Below are 20,220 nucleotides of genomic sequence, written 5' to 3' on the forward strand. Positions count from 1 at the left end.
TTAGAAAAGCAAAAGAAGGAAATCCTGACAGAGCGTGGAGTGAACTCTAACCTCTGTTGTAACAGCTGCACACCACAGCCTGCTCTATGAGAAAAAAAGGAAAAGGAATGAAAACAAAACGGGCCCCCTATGTTATATAACGAAGCTAAGATCCACAGTTTCTTGAGAGTTTATAGACGAATAGATGAAGGAATGAAAATAAATAGGTTCATGTCATTGGTTGCAGCCCTGGGAGAAATGGCGGTAGTTGCAGTGATTGAGGTAAACCTTGACTGATGGACTCGACTACTTTGTCATCAACACATGAGAAACGATCAACTACTGCGACATGAAGGTGCAATCAATCAGTGTAAAGTGAAAAAAGACACGTCAGGAGGAAAACAACAACACAAGGGACAAAGACAACAGTGACACACAAGGCGAGCACGAGCGACTCACTGTGTGTCGGCGGCTGGAAGGAGCTCCAGCAGCACAGAGCGAGAACACACTGTGGATCCCGTGACTCAGCAGCACTCACCTGTGAGTCAGGGCCCAGTCACAGACCCCTGGCCCCAGATGTTTAGCACATCCACATTACATTTACAGGAAATGTCAGGGCTGATGGGTGCAAGCAGCCGAGCTAACCACACCGCTATTTAACCCGTGTGTTGCACTGTGTCCCACTCCCTGCATGGTCGAGGTCGAGTGGGAGGTGAGTGGTGTGCTGGGAGCTCTGGGAAGGTTTTCCTGTGTCAGTGGATGATGGGAGTAGCTTGGCCATTTGGCTAAATCCCAATTTAGTCTCAGAAGTTGCCTGGTGACTTATTTTTTTTTTTTTACACTTTTGTCTCATTGCTGAACTTCTAGTATAAAAATCGCCGCTTCTAATTTCCCTCAGTCCACTGTTCAAACAAAGCAAAATCAAATAAGGCGAGAGTTCTAATGAAACTCCAACGATTCCCATCTCTGATATTAGCTGCTAATTGCTTTGCTGCCGTGCATGATGACATCACATCTGGACCTGTCACTGCAATGAGGCAATTAACGATGAGGAGCAGGTTTTTCTGGTCTGCAGGTCCCTCTGCTGGCGCCAGCTCAGCACTGACTATTGATGATATAGCAGAGAGCTTCTTTTCCCATTCGGAGGTAGAAATTGTGCAATGTGTTTGTGTGCGAGTGAGTCAATTTACTGGGAAAACTCAGCTGATGTGTGGGTGTTATTCTGCAGAAATCTTGTGATTGATGTTCACTGGTGTGTTTTGCAACCCCTAAAGTTACTCTGTACAAATCTTCTCCTTTGAGCCACTGGAAGCCAAACACAGAAACGATATCGTGAAATATAAATGAAAACCGTTGTGTGTGTCCGGGGCTTTTTTGCTGAGCTCTGTGCACCCGCCCACACTGAGGGAGGAGCTGCGGTGAAGTGAAGTCAGTCGACCTCTTTCAGCGTGTTGACAGCGCCATTAGACGGCCAATTGGGTTCATTCAGCCGCTGACCCAGGCAGGTCGTGACCCCAATCTCCCCCTGATTCCTTCACACTCTGCGGCACAGACGCCTTTTCGCCGCCTCCTCTGAGTTCACTTAGGTGCCCTCGCATTAATTAAGTAATGACTGCTGATGGGTGTGAAGAGGGCGTCGGGGTCGCGGCCGTCTACAGGGCGCAGACAGTGTGCGACGACTCTCTTACACAGGGTAATGAACAGTGGGGGTGTGAGGAGCCAGACCTCGATTCTATGAAGTCATGAGCTAAATTAATTACATTACATAGAGAGAATCATAAATTCACTTCATTCTGTGGACGAGAGCTCACGGAGGAAATAAAATCACAGAAAAATTACGATATTTGAGTTTGAGGTTTTACTACGTTAATTCCGGGCCTTAAATGCACCAGGTGTGGTCATAAACATCCACAAAACTTTTGCCTTTTATTTACAAAGTAATGATGGTTAAAAATGGCCGTGTGACTTTTTAAGCACATTCATGATACAATTTATTTCCCCCGGATTATCATAATCATAAAGAGTGCCTGAAAGTTGTTGCTTGGAATGGGCGCCACATGTTTCGCTGTGTAACCTCTGTGCCCTGTGGTGGCGTTTTCATGGCAACTGAAATTGATCAAGTCAGCTAATAATGTGAGGACGTTTTAGTTGAACCTATCAAATAAGTGCGGCACTTCCTTAAAGTTGGGGGATTAAAGAAATTCCAGGACCAAAATCAGTGGAGTGGAGAAACAGACTATTCGTATTCCTCAGAATGAGTTGAGCTTCAAAACTGCTGAATCCTACGTTTCCCATGAAGCAGTTCAATGTCATCTATGTCAGTAGAGCGTCCGTGACAGGAAGTGCTCACATCTTTTAGTCTTCATGACCCTGGGCGGCATCATCAGGGTTTATAGCTGTTCCTTTATCAGAAGTATAACTATGTTCGCAGGCTGAGCAGTAGAACTCTTTGTGATTTGTAAAGTTAATCCAATTATCCTTTGGTTTGCATTTGTAATGTTCTATTCTGCTTTATTCAATCATGTTTGCTTATAGAACTATCTGCTTACTAATATATTGATTAAGTGATGAGAAAAAGAGGAATAAACTTCAACCTGACCACATAAAAGGCAAATAACCTACATAAACTAATTTATCTGATATTGCAATTGCAGAGTTCATTCTTTCTGATTTACTAATCTGCCCTTAAAGTCTGGCTGAGTGGAATCTGGTTTTTATGTTATGGCTGCAGACAACACTGGGATACATGCCTCATCACAAGCTAAAGAGCCAGAGCCACACGACTTCTGAAGTGGTCGGCCGTCCTGGCTTTCACTCGCGACTCACAGATGAAAGTTGAATCACTCATTAAGTTCATACATGTCGACTGTTCCTCAGCACAGAACAGATTCAGTTGATGCTGCTGCTGGTGGGGGGGCTCGAGTGATACCATGTGGAGCCCTCTGCTGGAGGCAGTGAGGATGTGAAAATATAAATCTATGTGGCGTAGTCTCAAGGCTGGAAAACGGCTTCATCCTTTACTTTATTTCATATTAACATCTCACCTGCAAACCAGTGCTTAAACACTTTATCATAAGGAATGTCTCGTGTTTCTGTTTTTGTACTGAATTGACTTAATGTTATCTCAGTGATAAATACCAGTAAGACAACAAATTATTGACCTGTTGTAAAAGATAAATCCGATCTATGACACTACTTTGTACAAGATGTATGAGCATCGTTTTTCATGAAAGTATTTCCCAACATATTTTGATTTGCGGACATTTTGGAGATTTTCACTTATACATTCCACAAAGAGCAATGTCTGTGACCTGCTATTGTTACCTTGTCTTAAGACAGGTTTCTTTTGCAATGAGAGATTATTACTAACATCTGAAGTCCTCATTTTCGGTTATAAATAAAGTAGATACTCTGCACAATTGTTTTCAACCTGCTGGACTTTGTGATGTTATCATATTTGACAACAATAAACTGCAATCAATAATCCTGATGGTTTCATGAAAGCATCTTAAGACCTTTTCTCAACTATCGGCCGACACCAGCAACTTGTGCACGTAATCAGTGGAGCAGGAAAGAACAGATTCTTTACAAGACAACTTGAATTCAAGTGACAGCCTCTCCCATCCCAGCACCATCATGTGTTATTATTAAAGCTAAAGACTCAGGAGTCAGGAGTGTACAGAACATTCAGCTGTTTAACAGTCCGACTGCTTCGCTAAGTGGCCGGTGCGTAGCGACACCGTGGTGTCCTCGTCCTCTGAGAGGTTTGTTAATAAAAAACGTCCCAGGCTCCGGGCAGTCTGGCCAGCATCCAATCAAAAAGCCATTAATCTAAGCATCTACATTAATTTGTTTCTCAACAAGCAGATGGCAGTCCCGACTGAAACCAAGCAGACCGCATATCAATGCGCTCATATTATTCTTGTTTGTGCACAAACAACCGAGGCCAGACTCGCCCAGAGGGAGCTGAGACCTGATCGGGAATTTTGTGTTGCTGGGCTGTAGATAGCTCTGTGAGCACAATGTTTACCAGAAGCATAAGGCTGTAAATATGAGTAGTTGTCCATTTGTTAAGCCCATTATCTTTTAACCTCCCATCTGCCTCGGCCTAATAACATCCCCTTTTCTGCTCTTTCCGTTTTGCCCTATAATTCCCACTTAAAAAATGGGCTGTTTTCAGCAAATATCCATTTTATCAGCATGATTGTCCAGAGAGGCCCCTCGGCGCATGCTGGCAGCTGCAACGGTAGCTGCGAGTGAAAGTGCTTCCAGGTCGGGCCGGAGCGGAGCCCGGTCGATGCTGTGGAGCGACCACAGCCAGTCCAGCTCAGCAGCTGACTCATCTTCATTTAATGAAGAGTAAACCAGCAAAGACGCTGTGAGGAAGTGTGACTAATCCGAGTGGGCCGGTGTTGAGTCACACCGACACAGAGCATGTCCCCATCGTTTGGTTTTGGTTGGAATCGGCTCGGAGAACAGTTTGAACGCTCTGGGGCGGACGACTTGACGGGATCGCGGGCAAAGCAGTCGTGATAAGGAGGTGCTTGTGCGTCTGTGACCATGGACGTCTGGCAGGGCGCCCCCCCCACTGCAGCGTGGGTATCTAATGACACAGCAGCCTGCTTCCCTCCCCTGATTTATTTGTGTTTGGGAGTGGGCGGAGCCTACAGAGGCCTGAAGGAATAATCACAGAGCCCCATGGCCTCCTGGAATAGATGGGTGTCAGCTGGCAGCCCCAGGATGCTTGTTAAGGTTTATGTCCCCGGCTTCCGAGGAGGAAAACTTTGCCCGTCGTTCAACATAGGTCCAGAATTAGGCCCATTACAGTGAGATGATGCAGCTGATTGTACAGTGAGCTCAATTCTTTGAGCTGCAGCAGCCGCAGCCGATTAACACTGGGCTCGCCGCAGGCTGAATGTCACACAAATAGCTGCTGGCTATTCAAAAACAATGGATACATCCACAGTTCATGCATTATCTCAACTGGACAGAGCCCACCTGGATTAGATGTGATCCAATCCCCCTTTTTTTTGTTTTTGGATGGAGGTTTTTGTGAAGCTCACGATGGGTGTGAGAGGGATGTGAGAGGCGTGAGGGGATTTGGAAATGTTTGTGAGGTTGTGTGTTGCTGCCAGTGTGCGTGTTTGTGTGTGTGTGTATGTGTGTGTGTGTGTATGTGTGTGTGTGCGTGTGTCCTTTGCCAGCATGCTGGTGGCAGTGTCTGGATCACAGGCCACAGAGCCAGCCAGCCAGACGCTGCCTCACCATGCTGTGGTTACCATGGTAAGGTGAGATACTGCTCTTGACTGTATATGCCAAAGTCTCATAAACCTTAATGTGAGGACGCACTCTGTATGTGTGTGTTTGTGTGGTTGTGTGTGTGTCACTGAGGTAGAAAGAGACTACTTCAGCATCTGTAGCAGGCTACATGTCTGTAATTTAAGGGCAGAGATGATGGCTCGAACACACCACTTTGGTTTCATATATTTATGGGACGTCTAGTATTTTTATCTTTGTAATAAAAAAATACTGTAGACGGGAGAGCGTTAAATAACAGTGATAAAATGAAATGATTTTAAAAACTTGCATGAAATGACTGAACTTCAAACATCATAAAACAGGCAGAATATGAAGTTGCCTTTATTTAGAGAACAACGGGAGATTAAAAACTTCATGTGGAGGACACATTTTTCTACATTCCTCCAATATATAAATGAGCGTGGCACTCTTAGTCACGTCTTACCCTGAACTTTACAGAGCAAATATCACTTCATGATTCATATTCTGTTTTGTTATCAGGCTAACAAAAGCACTCTGTGACTAAGACTGAAGTCATAAATCATTTTAAGAGCTCTGACACATACATAGCTGAGATAGAAAATAACCAGTGTCTTTTTAAAGATAATTTCCATACTGTAATTTACAAAACTGTTACTGGATTGCATCGTACATTCAAAACAAATGACGTGAAATGAAGGACTAGGAAGGAGAGGTATTTTCTCCTCATTCGTGTCTCTGCAACATGTTTTATTTTGTATTATTGATTTGTTTCATATTTCAACTAAACTGAGGAAAAGATGCCGATGTCCAAGTTGAAATGTTTCATCCTGGGCAGAAAAGTTTGTGCTTATCCTGAAAGCTTTATGAAAATACACTGTAAACAAAAAGGGATGCACTGTGATTAAAACGGTATCTTTGGCTGTAATTTTCCCAAAAATTACCTAGATTTATTTAGTGTGCCTATATTTTAATACTCCGCGGAGGTTATATACTTGAGGCCACTCTGTCTGTCAAGTCTTTTCCGATGCTCAGGAGCTTTGGTATCCTGATTGTCCGCTCTTGACGAAATAGGTCAAGCTGATAGTGATCGCCCTCTGCAGGATTACGAGCTAAACTACTCCAGACAGTCTGATGCGTGTCCAGACTATATATTTGAATTCAAATGGGTAATAATTACAGTTGGAATATGAACCTTTCCACAAGTAAAAAGTGACAGCCCTGACGCTGTTTTATTGTAAATAAGGTTAATATAATAAAAGTCTGAACACACCTTGAGAGGGCATCTGTAGCAGGGTCTGTGGTTCAGTCTGTGGCTCCACCTCTCCACATGTCTCAGCGTCCTTGGGCAAGACACTGAACCTCAGATATTTCCTAGTGGTCGGGCTGGTGCCTTGCACGTTAGATTGCTGCCATCAGTTGTAAATTATAAAGCACTTTGGATAAAAGTGCCATATAAATGCAGCCATTACTTCAACTTTTTTTTGGGAACGAGCACTGTTGATTTTGTCCCTCATTTTTCATAAAGTGCTTTCACAAACCTGCACTTTAACTTACTCGTGTTTTCACAACCTCAACATTGGAAAAGCACTCCTCATGCTCTCCTCTGTGATTTATTTTCATATTTTACTGCTTACAGTTTGTTTTCACCGCCTCACCTTAATGTTTTATAGCTGTGTAGAGTAAATGACCTGTTGGGCCTTGCAAGGGAAAGAGGGATGGTGTAAATCTGCCCGACTGTTTTCTGGTTTGGGGTCAAGGCCGCTGGCAGGGAGAGGAAGCGTGTTTATGCTTGAGGATGTGTGTTCGGGGGTTGTATAAAATTACTGCGACTTCCTCACAGCATCTGATGGAGTTCCATCATATAAACATGAATCATTGCCTGAATTTAACTCTGAGTCTTGTTTGTTGGCTGGTGTAAGTACAGTGGAAAGCATTTCCTCTCAGGCCACATCCGTACTACTACGTTTTCATTTGAAAATGGCTTTTTCAAAATAAAAGCATCTCTGTCCACATGAGTGTTTTAGCGCCATGTCATATACTAACTTGTATGAAAACGCATATCACATGACCACTTATGGAAAGCAAGCATTTTGTTGTTAGAAGTGTTGCAGATTGAATGATGGCTTGTTCCTACAGTTGTGTTTAACACTGGTAGCCGAGTCTAATTCTGGTTGTTTTCATCCAGGAGGGGGTCATGTGATAGGAACCCAAGGAATCAGCGTCAGTTACATCATGACTGAAAAGACACAATCAGCAGGGAGTTGTGTGTGTCTACATCCATACTTCCAAACATCTACATTTCTAATTGTCCAGCCTAAAATGCATCCCCGGAGTTTTCAAACAAAAACATATTGATGTGGATATAGCCTCATTGTGATTACATTGTACTCTATGTTTATAGTATGAGACTGCGTGAGCCTGACTCCGTGAAAAGAACGATACTGAATATTATAGCCTTTCTCGCCTGTGTGCTACATTCCGCTTCAACCGATTGTGTGTAATTGGCGCTAGTAACACTGATAGTTCTCAAACGGGTCAACAAACTCATTATTCTGTCTGACGCTGTCTGTCTTGAAATTGCGTTTGTGCTCATCGGTCTTCGAGATGCTTTGGAGCTGTCATTTCTTTCCCTTTTTTTTCTGGCCACCCTCCTCTCCTCCGCTCTCTCTCTCTCTCTCTCTCTCTCTCTCTCTCTTGCTCTCTCTCTCCTCCTGTCTTCACTCCTTGGCCTTCAGCCCCCGCTGCGCTACGAGAGATCAGCGATGACTGACGGGTGTGAGCACATCCAACATGGATTGTGTGTCCAAACCTCTCCCAGCCTTGCAATTATGTCATTTTCTGCTCAGGATTTCCCCTGAAACGACAAAGTGGCTTGGCAGACCGTGGCATGAGAACGCAGGCACTGAACGTTTCAGTTTTTTTTTTTTTTTGCAGCATGCGCTTCTCTTCTGTTATCTGCCGATCGTAGTGAAGTCATTTGGTTGGTGCCCGCCTGGAAGTTGGAAGCTCTTGGTTTTAATATTTCAGAACAGCAACATCTTGGATGGAGCTGCTGAATGGCTGTATCTAATGTATGCAGATGGTGTGTGCAGATGGCTAAATATGACCTTGAAAGGAACGTGCTTGCCCTGTCAGTTTTTCTAGGAAAAGATTAAGCACAACAAACAGTGATGCACACGCTTATTAAGCTCTCGGGAAATGTTGAGTAAGACTTTGGCCAAGGCGTCAAAGCAGCTTTTGTCTTCCACAGAAAAACTACAGTAAGTTGACGTGCTTTGATAATCTCTGTGTGTAGTCTCACGCGTACAAACCTGAACAGTCACATCTCTGCAGTTGCCTTTGATTATCTCTGTGTTAAAAACTGTTTTATTGTTCTTGTAAATACAACCGGACGGATCTCTTCTTCATTTGCTGCCACATTGACTGTTATTGACAGTCGGTGTGGCGGCAAAGATGTTCCCTGCTCGTCCCATTCACATTTCTGCCTCTCAAAACTGTTGCGGCGAATGCTGTCATGTAAATAAAGTTATTATTTTTGATCCGGTCTCACTAGCGCCAGGCCACACGGAAACTTCCAAGTCAACGGTTTGTATATTGCCGGCGTAAACTCCCCACTTGGGTGTTTTTCGCGAGTTTGGAGTGAAGCCATGTTGGAAAACTGCCTGCTGCTATTACCTCTGGATTAGGTGGGTTTGACGCAGGCCTCTCCATTCCGCTCCCAGGACAAGATAATGATTGTTTCAGAGGGAATAGAGATGTGTCAGACTTATCCCAGGGAACAGCGAAAAAGGGTTTACATTGTAGAAATGGCTTCCAGGTGCTTGGGTAAAATAGTTGGACGCTGAGAGAGGCCATCTGCCTCCCAGGATTTAGTCAGAAATCGTATCTTATCTTTCATCTGGACCACTCCGTCCACACGGATATCCAAAGAAGCAGTTGCTCACTCTAGGATAACACCAGGATTAGGAGATTCATCTCTGTTGACCCGAGAAATACAGATCTTCACTTTTGCTTCCTTTTAGAATTTGCTTTCATGTGCACGGCTGTCCAGTTGCATAAGCTTAACTTAAATCCAAATACTGCCTGATTGAGCCAGAAATGTGAACATAACACCACAGTTCTCTTTCACTGGCTCCCTGTTGCCAGTTTACAAGGTCAAATGAGGTCTTGAGCTTCTCTGTACCGCTGATGTATAGCTAACTTTGTTCAAGGCAAATTCAACTTGGATTCAACTTGATTATTTACATTTGCTTTCCAATCAAACATGTTTTTGTTGCTTCCTTTATGTTTGACCTTTCCTGTGCAGGAAGAGAAATGGTCAAACACTAGAAGGCAGTTTTTTTTTCCATAGATCTGATGAAGCATTTCTTTATTCATCAACTTGTTTAGAAACTAGTCATTGTCCAATGTCCTTACACAAGTGTGATTTTGATTTTCATGTTCTTTATTTAAGTAGATATTGTAGTTTAATTTCTGTGTAAACTTTTAATACCTTGTGTATATTTTAAAAGAAGTACTTACTTACTTCTACTCAAGTAGGCTAGAAACATCCATTTGGTACTTTTACTTTTGCGTGAGTATTTCCTCCACCATTGTAGCTAATCTCATAGACAAATGTATTCTTTGCCAACTGCCTCAAACAAAGAGGAAAGTAATGTTGGGGAAGTTGGGATAATTTTCAGTGGAATGGAATTATGGCTTAAAGAACACAACCGTTTTGCCTTTTATGATCAAAGTCATGAGATATTACATTTGAAGGTATTGTAAAAGCATCTGGCCTTTGCTGCTTTCCATTATTTGGTGGAGAAGTTACTGCGGTTGCCCCTTGCTTCAGTGCATGGAAGTAGTTCAAGATTATGGTATGGCACAGTCCACTTGTACCACGTGGGATAAAGATGGCTATGTTCTGGATTTTCCAATGTAGGGTTAGATGGTATAATGTAATTTTGAGAGGATTCTTAACATCATAATGTAGGAAAGATTTTGCAGCCAGGCATAGATGCACTCTTCTTATAGACAGACCACTACTTGTAAATCGTCCAGTAAAGATTTTCTGTTGGGTTTTACTTCCTCCCGTGTCTCTTCCTTCTCCAACATGCACCGTAAACCGACTTGACAGCGACACCACCGTCTGAACGGGCCGTCTCCACCCCTCCATCACTCATAGCCTGTCAGCGAGCAGAGACAGAGTTGCAGCAGATGATGGAGGAAGCTCCCGACACATGGCAGCGCTATCGATTCCATGGGCCCTTCGCTCGTTTAGTTAATGTGGCTTTATGTTGTGTTTAATTACATTTAGGAGCCATGCGGGAGCGGCTGAGCAGCCCGTGCCAAGCGGAGGCATCTGAGCCAGTGCAGCCACGGAGGAGGCTGGTCGGCTTCAAACAGCATCACACAGCTAAATGTCCTCCGAGTGATTCCGTGTGCGCTGAAACCCCTCGGATGCAATTAAGACCTTTATTTATTAGACAGCGTTGGAATGATGCCCTGATTAAAGAGCCCATACATTAGCAGTCATTCAGTTTAAGTACTTGACTAAATGAAGGGAACTACAGTCAGCCCTGCATAGTTCAACTTCCTCTCTGCCCCAACTCCTTTCTCTCGATCCTCTTCTCCTTTTAGCCGGCTCCCCCCGGAGGCCGTTCAGCACCACTGCAGCCTCTGCCAATAATACCTGCGTAGCTCTTGTCACTGCATTGTGATCAGGACTGTTGAAGACAGTTTTCCCTGCTCCGGGGTAAGAGCCCGCTGTTTGTTCGCCGCTCTCGGGATCCCCAGCCCCGAGGGGGACAGATCTGCCGAGCAAGGTAGAGAGGGAGAGGAGAGAGAGCGGAGAGGGAGCACAGAGAAGGAGGAGAGAGATACTTCACGTGGCATCAATAAGGATAACACCACCAGGGAGACTGGACTTCTGCTGATTGATGCTGGCTGCCGAAAGAAAGCAAGAGGAAGGACGCCGGGCGAGAGGAGAGGGAGGGAGGTGGTTCAATATTTCAATATGTGTGTTGATTGTGTTTGAGTGGCTGAGGGGATTTGTGGATTGCAGGTGCTTGTGTGTGTTGTCTCACCCAGCCTGTGTGTCTTGGTGCTGTCAGTAGTCTCAGGCAGCACTACTGATGCCGGGGTTGCTGCTGATGTTTCTGCCTCTGTCGCTGTGCCGGCTTCAGCTTCCCAGAGCATAGCGGGAGCCAGAGAGAGAGAGGTGAGCGAGTGCAGGGGGGCTGACAGACTCGACTCCGGGCAACACCGAGAAGGGAGCAGATCAGTGAGTCGGCACTGCAGACGGGCTCCTCGGAAAATGTCTCTCAGATGTTGGTGTCTTGTCAGAAAGCTCCGAGAGACGAGATGAGGGGATGCGGGTGCGAGGGAGGGGGCGTGGCAGGTGACACAGGCCCCAGGTCAGAATGGAACCCAGGACATCACAACCCAGGACATCACAGATCTTCACCATTCAGTCTTTCTTAACTTGAAGAACTTGCAGCTTTTCCTGGGTCCTCATTACTTTTTCTTATCTCCTCTCATCTCTGCCTGGCTTTGTCTGCACTCTATTGTCAGTTTTCTTTTCCCTCACTGTGTTTCTAACTGACGGAGGATTTCAGAAAGTGTCCATACTGTGCAGCAACACGTTGGAGTTTTCTACGGTAGAACACCTCCATGTTTTATAAATGTGGTCAATTTTCTTTAGATCAGTGGCAGTTCTTCAGTCTAATATGATTTCTGTGTTAAACCAAGTGATATAAAACAATAGTATAGACACAGTTTATGCAGCAATAAAGCAACCGAGGAAGGGTTTTGGCAACGTATTTTATTACATTCAGGTGGAAGTGCTAAAAATGGAAGTGTTTGCCAACATGACGGCTTTCACTTCAACATGTCGACATATTCTAGGTTAAAACTGAATTTTAGAGCAACATGCTGTCCCAAAAACAGTGGGCTGGAACCAAAAAAACACGGAAAGTGACTCAGAATTATCAAAAACACGCTTCTTCTGTATGAGAACATTCCTGTAACAAAGTTTTTCCTGTTTGCACATTCTGCTCAGCCTCCAGACTGGATAGCTAGGGTGTAGCTCTGTAGAGGTGTTTTCAGGAGACATAAGTTGAGGAAGGGATTGACAGGCTGCCTCTGTTATCCCAAAAGAACAAGTACACTTACATATAAGGGTAGTTTCAGTCTTGTTGGTGGGAAACCCGAATGGAAATCCTGAAATACGTTAACAAAAAACTCTCAATGTATTTGCAAAATGTTTTTTCGATCTAAATGAAGCAGCAAAGTTGGTGCACCAAATGCAAAGAGAAGTCTTATTGCGATAAAGTCAAAGTCAAGTTTATATATTTTACGTTAATGCCCCACTTGAACTATTTCATCTTGGGTCTAAGATCCACATGATATCAGGAAAGCCAATCGGTATTGAGAATGACACTTCATCCGAGACAGCTACTGACATTTACCCAACCCAGCAGGTCACCAAACTGGCCAGTGGTCAGCATCGGCAGTGCTGGAAACAACAGTAATCCAGATGCGGCTCCTGTAGAAGATGGTTAACTTGTGTGACTGCGGGTGGTCTTGTGGACCCCCCACAAGATGGCGCTGGGTCCTCCGTCTTCTCCACAGCACATACAACGTAGCAATTGTGGTGAATTCAGCACCTAGTCTTATCCTGCACCTGCTTGTGTTTCCCTGAGTTACTTGCTTCACGTTTGGTGTGAAATCAGCATTTTGGCGAAAGGTTCATGACACCCAATTTAGGAGTTAGCGCCCCCTGCTGTCAGTTATCAGGTCGTCTTAAAAATTTGGGGGGAAGGAATGCCGGCTTATACTGACAGGAGAGTTGAGTCATCACAGTCTCTACCACTCGTGTTCCACTGTGTCTCTGCAGAGGCACTGATCCTCCATCCGTGCTCCGTCTAAAAAGTAAGGGAGGAGAGGAGGAGGGAGATGCATGGCTGTCAGCGAGGAGCTCACAGGTCAAACCTTCCTCGCCCTGCTCCTCCTCTTCTTCATCCCGGGTCTTTGTTGGATTCAGCTGTACAGCAGCTTGTGTTCGAGCCTTGTCGAACTGTCAGCAGGAGCAGCACATATACACATTTCATTTCTCTCTCTCTCCCACTTTCTCTCCTTCTCCATCCTCCCTCTCTCCCGTCTGTTTACTTGCCCCCTGACGGGATGTGGTCTGCATTTGCGGTGCGCTCCGTTCGTGAGCATGTGCCTTTTAATTCTTGCAAGCAGGTTTTTAGCGAGTGCGTATTTCCCTTTGTGTCTGTTTTCCCCTGTGACGGCTCTCAGTTTTTTTTGGGAGGTTTGCGCTTTTACGAGTTCTCATCATGGAGAAAGTCGCTGAAGGAAACCACAACAGATACAGAGTTCTGAGAGGCCGCGTCTTGAAAGCAGCCAACGTCCCGCTTCCAAGAAAAAGAGGGCGGCTGGAGGGAAATGTTTTTAATTCAGAGTGGTGTGTGAGGTAAATGAGGGGAAAGAAGGGGAATTATTTCATCATGAGAGAGTTTATGGGGGACTTTCCTCCGACCATTCAAGATGGCATGAAGCCTCGACTATTTACAGATACTTTATTTGCAGAAAATCCCAAGACAAAGATGTTGGAGCCCTGTCACACAGTTTGACTGACAGGACAGCGCAGAGACAGAATTCATGCACCACTTTAATCTGAAGTTGATATCTGAATTACTCTTTCATAATAAATGACTAATTTAACATGGTAGTCCCTCCACAATTCTTGAAGATGTTATATTTCTTAGTGGATTTTTATTCACCGATCGCCACTCTTTCATTCTGCTCAGGCCTACGTTTTCATTTTTAAATCCAGAAATAGCAGGAGAAGTGTCAGGCAGCAGTCCTTCTTTCTATTGGCTCATATAGATTTGTTCCCCTTCCAACTCATTTCAAACCAAATATAGAGAGATGTTCCTCCATGTCTGTGGAAATCCGAATCAAACGCACCCTGCCGCACAGCGGGAAGCACCGGTGCTCATTTTTAGTTTCTCAGGTGCAGTCTGGTTCTTAGAAAGGAGGAATCTGGAGGGAAAACGTAGAAAGTTTGGTGAATGAGGATGGAGGACATAGCTTCCCCCCTCCTAGTGCCTCTAATCCTTAAACTTTAAAAACCACCTGAGTCTTTCTGTGTAAATCGGCTGTGATAGGGCCAAGCGTTCGGAGCCCAAATGTGCTTCACGTCTTTCGTCTTCTGAGCCCATGGAGACCGCGGCAGCTGTCCAGGCCAGTCTGTCGCCGGGCGGACAAAGCTCGGCTTGTCAGTTGGCTTCTCGGCTCTAATGAAAGACAAAGGGGCCGTTAAGAGGTTTTCGGGGACAATGCAAAAGATTAGCCAATATGCGTCTCTTCCGGTTTGACAAACGTAGACGGGAAAGTGAATCCACCTGTTGCAGCAAATTTCCTAATCGGATAAAGACACTGGTTAGAAAATAAATGAGAGAATCATTGTAAAAATTGCTTTTAAGTTTGCTTGGTGCGCAAACACATTCTCTTCTGTTTAGTTTTTCTTCAAAAGAAGTAATCTGTCAGGTTTTTATTTCCATGTAATTATTATAAGTAAGAAAAGACTGGGACCTAACCTAAAGCAGTCTTCAGAAAGACATTCTGCTTTGTCTTTCATTTGAGTGCTGTACAGTCAGTGTATTATATTAACATCTCTCTTATGTGCAAATATGAGCAGTTACACATCATTACCACTCAATCTGACATTTGCTCACATCCTATCAACCGGGTGCCTTTTGACTGCATAATGTGTTGTACTGTGGTTTGAATACGTAACACATTGTGTACTTGTATGCGCATTTAGACAATCACACTGGGGATCAGAGGGAAACGTCTATGTACTGTACATATGGCAGAATTGACAATAAAGCTGACTTTGACGACAGATACTATGAAGAAAGAGCATAAACAGAGTATATCTCCATGTGGATCAAACAGCTTGATGAAAAACGGGTGTTTGTGTAGCGGGGATGTGCAGAGAGCTTCACCACATCATCATGAGAGGACTGGGAGAGAGAGAGAGCAGGGAGTTACTGGGTCAGGCAGCACGGACAGGATGCTGGCGCTGGTTTTAATGGATGAAGGGCTAGAAATTGTCTTCAGTGGCAAAGCCAGAATTGTAGGTTTCCTCGTCTGCACATGTCTGGGTTCTATGATATTTGTGCTTCTTATCGTTCTTTATGCATCTTGGTTTCTAATCATTTCTGGTAATTAAGTGGAATTTCGGGAGCTTTGAGGAAAACTCACCTTTAGTGATGGAAACGCCAGAGTCTCTCTCACCTGCTGAATTAAACGTCCGAACAACATCCATGTATTCCATGAACAATGTGCTTTTTGCTGCACTGGGTCAATACATGCAATGTTATGTTAGATAGAAATGCAAAGTAACAGGAATATTGCTTCGGGTTTTAGAAAAAAAAAATTCCCTGTAACTAACTGACTTGACACATGATAGATGTTATCAGGGGGAAAATATGAACTGTACATGGGGAAGTACTCTCAAATCTTGTGGGCTGGTTATTTGCTACTGCTGATCCTGTTCTGGATTACAGATCTGCTTCAATTGCTCCTTCAGTACAGAAACTCAATCAAAAACACTTTAGTTACTGATCAGTTTTGATATGGAACTTTAATGCACATTTAAGTACTTTCAATATTTCATGTATTTATAAGTCATATTACTTGCTTGTTATATACTATAATATTAGAACTCCTTCAGTCAGATATTGTCATAATAGTGTCTGTTATGTGTTTGTCTTTCGCACACACGCTGCCTCTCTGTCTCTGCTCCTCAGACACTGACCGAGCGTCTGTTCTATCTTCACAGATCTACACAGACTGGGCCAATCACTACCTGGCCAAGTCTGGCTGTCCACGTCTCATCAAGGACCTGAGCCAGGACATCCCCGATGGAGTCCTGCTGGCACAGATCATCCAGATCATAGGTTCGTATCCATCCACACAGACACACACACACATACAGACACACACACACAAACACACACACACACACACACACACACACACACACAAACACCCTAACCCTAACCCATTGACTTGTATTGATTTCGTTGAAACTTCTCTAACCTTAACCATAGTTACTACCTGCCTAACCCTAAACTTTACCCTTAATTTAACCTAAACCTAACCTAAGCCTTACTCTTACTCCCTTTTTACTTAAACTAGCCCTAACCAAAACTTTAACTTTAACTTTTAACCTAAACCTAAGCCTAACCATGACCTTAACGATAAAATATGTCCTTATCTTAAAATTCTAAAATGTACGTTATGAAGACTCACTTTTGTCCCCTTAAGAAAGACAAGTCCCTCAACATGAGTAATACCTGGACACACACTGGTGTGGAGATGGTCCATCAGCTCCACACACGCCTGTGTTAGTCAGTATATTGTGTCCCTGCCTATAGAGCAGAAGTACATTATTTTACTTCAGGTACAACTAGAAATGTTGAGAAAAGATTTTAATGATAATTATATCCAATTGTTATCAGCAGTATTTAAACACTGCATTTGCCTATAATTCACTCCGTCTCGATGGAGCGACCACACACACACACACACACACACACACACACACACACACACACACACACACACACACACACACACACTCACACACAACCTCTCTCTCTCTGCTCTTTTGTCTTTGTTGTGGTGAGTTGGAGGGAAGCTGTGCCTCAGTCTGATATTTGGGCCAAATCTCAGCAGCTCTCTCTTGTTTTGGGTGCTGGGCGGGCGAGCTGCAGCAGAGATCTATGACTCTGACACCCCGGGGTGCAAAGGCATGCGTCTTCCAACAGGAGCCCAGAGAGTCTTTACTTCTCTCTCTCTCTCTCTGTCTGTCTGTCTCCTCCTTTCTTTCTCTCCCCTCTTACTTCTCCATGTCTCTCCTCCTCTCTGACGCACTGCATATCTGTGTCTGTCCCCAACTCGCTCACAGTTGAACTTTTTCTAGGTCTCTCTCTCTTTCTTTCTCACCCATAATGTCTTTTACATCACTCTGATCTTTCTCTTTTTTTCATCTTCTCTCTCTTTCTTCTTGCACTTGCTCCTTACAAGTAACCTATTTCAAATGACAATACACGTCACTTAGTGGATTATACTAGGGAAGAGTTGTGTTGTGCCTATTTTATTCTATGTTATACTTTAATGTGTTCTGTAATCAAACTCCTTTGGACTATCAGCTGCTGCAACAAGTGATTTGTTCCAGCACAGGATTAATACAGTTTATCTCAGTTAATCTTATCTCATATCATCTTATCTTATCTTATCTTATCTTATCTTATCTCATATCATCTTATCTTATCTTATCTTATCTCATATCATCTTATCTTATCTTATCTTATGTTGATTTAGTAACAGACATAAGATCTAAATGGTCATAAGTTACCTCCACAGACTTGTTGAGCTATACCACAGTTATAAAGACACTTTTCATGGTGGCTGTTATACAATCTTTCACCAACCCCCCTTTCAGAAACATTTCTCTCCAATATTTTTCATCGTCTGTCTCTACGCTCTCTCCCATTCTCTTTGCATCTGTATCACTGTTGTGAACTTTTCCCATTCTCTCTCTCTCTTTTTCTCTCACTCTCACACACACAAGCACACACACCCACATTCACAGTCACTCAAATGCTGCCACACTGATGCTGTCTTTCTCTTCATTTTCCATCTAAGTTCCTTACTTGTTCTACTCTTTCTCTCTCTCTCTCCCTCCCTCCCTCTCTCTCTCTCCCTCTCTCTGAAACTTTACCCTCCCTGCTCGCCCGAACAGACAATGAGGCCAAGCAGGCCTGTCAGTAATTCTCTAGCGGCAGCTGACGAATTAGGCAGCTTTGCTTCCCAGACCCAGACGCACAAACATTTGCAGACTCATGCACACACACTCACACCTCCAAACCCCTACACACACACACACACACAGACACACACACACACACACACACGCTCCTGTGCTATCCTCAGCAGAGGTTTCCTACTGGATTTGTGCACCTGAATTCAAGTCGTCGGACGCTGGGATGTTGACACTAGAAACTGACTTGATTTCCTCTCTCGTGCAGCGAATGAGAAGGTGGAGGATATCAATGGCAGCCCCAGGAGCCAGTCACAAATGGTGAGTGTTTCAACTTTTACATTTAACTACTTCATCCAACATTTAACGCGCGGATGCACGAGAGCGAATTATGTTTATGAGGAATAATTATCCTAAGAGGAGGACTGACTTTTAACCGACCTGCTGCTGGGCTGTATAACGAAGTTTTATATTTTTTACTGAAGCGAACAGAGCGGCAGTAAAGTAAATTCAAATTATAAATACATTTTTCAGATATAGTGAGAGCGAATGCTGTGTAGAGAGTTTTACAGAGGTAATGCACAGCAGCTCAACATCCATTCAACACGACCACACTAACCTATGATTTAACATGTCTAGATTATAGGGCAGCTTTGTAATTTACTTCTGCATTTCCATCGTGTGCCAACGAATGCTCTCACTTCACTACATGTGAGAAATATTTTACATTTTAGTCGTCTGCATTTATTTTACAGCTATAATAACGATTTACCTTCAGAATAGGATAAGACAATAATAATTTTTGATGAGCTTATACAACAACCATGCATTATTTGTTAATTCATTTAGCTTTTTCCTATTTGTGAGTCCTTTCAAAGCAGTTTCTAATGGGTGCACATCGTCACATGTCAGGTGTCAATGAGTTGTAGGCAGTTCAGGTGTGTTTTCCCATCTTAGCATCTTAGATGGTCTCTTTCAAATTATCAGTTTTAGGCACAAATTGGTCATGTGATCAAATATATGATTAAATAATAATACATTAGTCTAACAATGAACTTTTTCCTCTTTTTCTACACTATATGTCACATCCTGACTCTTCAGATTTATCCTTGTGACCCTTCAGCTGGGAGCCACTGAACACAACTATCCAATTATACGTAAAGTAGTTAAATCAGCTTCACTTAAAGCAGCTACATCGTTAACGTGCTTCAAGTACTTCCACTTTTTTATATTTTAACTACATTTGACTGATGATGATGAATACTTCTACTAAGTGTGTTTACAAAGCGGCAGCTCACAGGCCAGTTGAAACTGGTCATCCGATCACTTGACTCTTTCAGTATTAATTTCAGAGCCTCTCTTCAAGCAGCCAATCGCCGCAATTTTGATTAAAGCCATTCCCAAACCATAACCATCCCTGCTACCCAGTGTGGCGATGACAGAAGTAACCGCGTTGCCACTTGACCGAGGAGCCTTGAAAACTTCAAACCCCCCAATTTTTTGATTTACTGTGCCTTTTTCAATAATCTGTATTTCTGGCTGCCATGTGGCTGAGTGGTGCTGGCGGTGTTGCCCCCCCTCCCCCCACCCCCTACTCCCACCCGTTAATGAGACGACGGTCTGTATAACTGCTGATTGTCGTCACTCTCAGATAATTACCCCTCACTTTAACTGGGGTTGACTAAGTGTTTATGCCGTGTCGGTTTGCCCTGGCATCTGCCCTCCTGCCATTAAAAGTGACTAAAGCCGCTGGGTTGTTTTGGCGTGTTTTCTCGGTGAGACGCTGTCGGCCCCTGTCAGACTTTGACAGTAGATTCATTAGAGGCTCAGTCGTTACTACTTAAAGCTTGCAGGATAACCTTTTTTTTCATTTATTGCACAATTCTGTCTCTGTTCCGCAAACATTTCCAGATCCCTAACATCTGCTGGTTGGTTGGAACAGGTGACTAGACAAGGGAAGTCAGTGGATCTGATTAAGTGTCTGGGGCTATGTGTGTGTGGGGGGATGAGGAAAATTAGGGTATCTTTTCAAAATGTACCAGAATGCATTTTACAACTGGTTTCACCCTTTCAGTGGAGTTCTCAGCTGTTTTATTATTTCCTGCCTGGTATATCCAGCTGTACTGGGAGCAGTC

General features: G+C 43.8%; 1 protein-coding gene across 2 annotated transcripts in view; it reads left to right on the forward strand.

Moving 5' to 3' along the window:
- nav3 (neuron navigator 3) overlaps positions 1-20,220 on the forward strand; it is a 182,978-nt gene that overhangs the window by 39,637 nt on the left and 123,121 nt on the right. For both annotated transcript variants that reach the window (XM_053414866.1, XM_053414867.1), the window contains exons 2-3: positions 16,100-16,217; positions 18,354-18,406. In XM_053414866.1, the coding sequence (XP_053270841.1) occupies positions 16,100-16,217; positions 18,354-18,406 (171 nt within the window). The remainder of the gene's footprint in view (positions 1-16,099; positions 16,218-18,353; positions 18,407-20,220) is intronic.

Source organism: Pleuronectes platessa, chromosome 22 (assembly GCF_947347685.1).
Source record: "Pleuronectes platessa chromosome 22, fPlePla1.1, whole genome shotgun sequence".
Taxonomy (NCBI): domain Eukaryota; kingdom Metazoa; phylum Chordata; class Actinopteri; order Pleuronectiformes; family Pleuronectidae; genus Pleuronectes; species Pleuronectes platessa.